The following is a 1,597-nucleotide window of genomic DNA, read 5'->3' as shown; positions in this document are numbered from 1 at the left end:
GTCTCTCTATAGCACGCTTATCATCGAACATTACTCTCACGAAATCTGACTCAGTTTTAGTTATCCAACGGTTTGGGAGTCCAAAACTTCGATATATACGATTTCAGTGTTGAGTTGGGACCTCGTCGAGGTCCCTAACGCAGATAATCAATGCCCTGAATCTTCACTCAAAAACTTCGAGATTAGTTAGGATAAGGATCTCATCATACGTATAGACTATCCACTGATTATTTGAATAAACCTCTGTAAATAGCTAATTGTAATGAAAAGCGCGCGCCACACCAATCGATTGATAGTAATAATTGGAACAATTAGTGAGAAATCGTATCTAGGGTAAGTACGACATGGCCGCTGCCCTTGAAGACCACGAGAGCAGCATTAGGATAAGGACACTCTGTTCTATGACAATAGACAGCAACGGGTAGCAAGTTCTATGGTATTTGTCACTATTGATCGCCATTCTTGTAAGTTACAATGTACCCTGTTGTGTACAAGTTGTAACTATTGATATGACAATTTCTTCATCATCATAGTTCGGAAGGAACAGCACGTTCATGACCTCGACTTTGAAGGCGTTTCTGAATCAGGAATTCTGATCTGTCGATCGAACTAAGATCATCGAAGTGTATCAGATGAAAAAGCCAGCCAGTAGATACTCTTATCAGGAAAAAACATTTTTTCCCATTTTTTCCAATATGGGAAATTTCCCGCAATTTTTCCCGGAATTTCCGGGAAATTTCCCATGTTGGGAACAAGGTGCCATTATTCCCAAAATGGACAAACCCTGCCCTGCAATCATGTCAAGCTTATCAAGCCACTCTTCAACATCTTCTTTTGGAGTACCAGAGAATTTAACTACATTCTTACGGAGTTCAGACATCCGTTGGCCTTACCGTCGATCACTCCTAAGGGTTGACTTTGGCTGGTCATCAAAGGTTTGTGGTATCTTGGGGAACGAGTTCAAGTCTCGATTTCCTCCATCAAGATTCACACCAAAATTGCCTCCTTGAGTGGGCTGTTCCTGCCCTGGTCTACCCCGGGAGCTTCTTCATCTGTCCTGGGAATTGGATCAGCGTTTTCCAACTCTCCGTCAGGACGAATCTCCTCAGACACGTCCGAGAGTTCTTGAATACCATCCATACGGATGATATCGGAAAGAGTCATGTTCAGACGATCGACTGGAGTCTGGGCACCAGTTGAACGCAACACAGACTGAACATTACTGGAGGACATAAATTGAGAGGAAATTAAGGAAATACAAGTTGTATATATTATTAGTGAGTAATGATGGCAATGTTCCTAGCGAAACGCTAGGGAACAAAAATCCTTTGTGTATGCGTGCAACACAAAGGAAAACTGCTTCGCTCAACGCCACGGAACAACTGTCCCAATCACTGCCGGGATCGGCTCCGGATACCGGTCTCGAGCCTATTGGCAATCTATTATGTGTTCTGGCATAAACGAGCTAGTGGCACAATGGCAAAGTGTGTCATCATGTTTCCACTACTCTCCACTAGGCTTTAAAGTAGAGTATGCACTCATGACTTGTGTCACACAAGTTGTGTGTGTTCTGAATCTTCATCGATATCGCCTAGTG

At 43.1% G+C, this 1,597-nt stretch overlaps 1 protein-coding gene across 1 annotated transcript; it reads right to left on the bottom strand.

Annotated features, from left to right (window-relative positions):
* Window positions 1-1,035: 1,035 nt before the first annotated feature.
* On the bottom strand, window positions 1,036-1,233 carry Pmar_PMAR016314 (hypothetical protein; the record flags this gene model as incomplete). Its single annotated transcript, XM_002781979.1, has 1 exon — window positions 1,036-1,233. A coding segment is annotated over one exon (198 nt), but the record flags the coding sequence as incomplete, so codon positions are not given.
* Between the last annotated feature and the right edge of the window lie 364 nt (window positions 1,234-1,597).

This window comes from Perkinsus marinus (genome assembly GCF_000006405.1).
Source record: "Perkinsus marinus ATCC 50983 genomic scaffold scf_1104296940818, whole genome shotgun sequence".
Classification (NCBI taxonomy): Eukaryota; Perkinsozoa; order Perkinsida; family Perkinsidae; genus Perkinsus; species Perkinsus marinus.
This window is presented reverse-complemented; position numbering and strand designations above follow the sequence as displayed.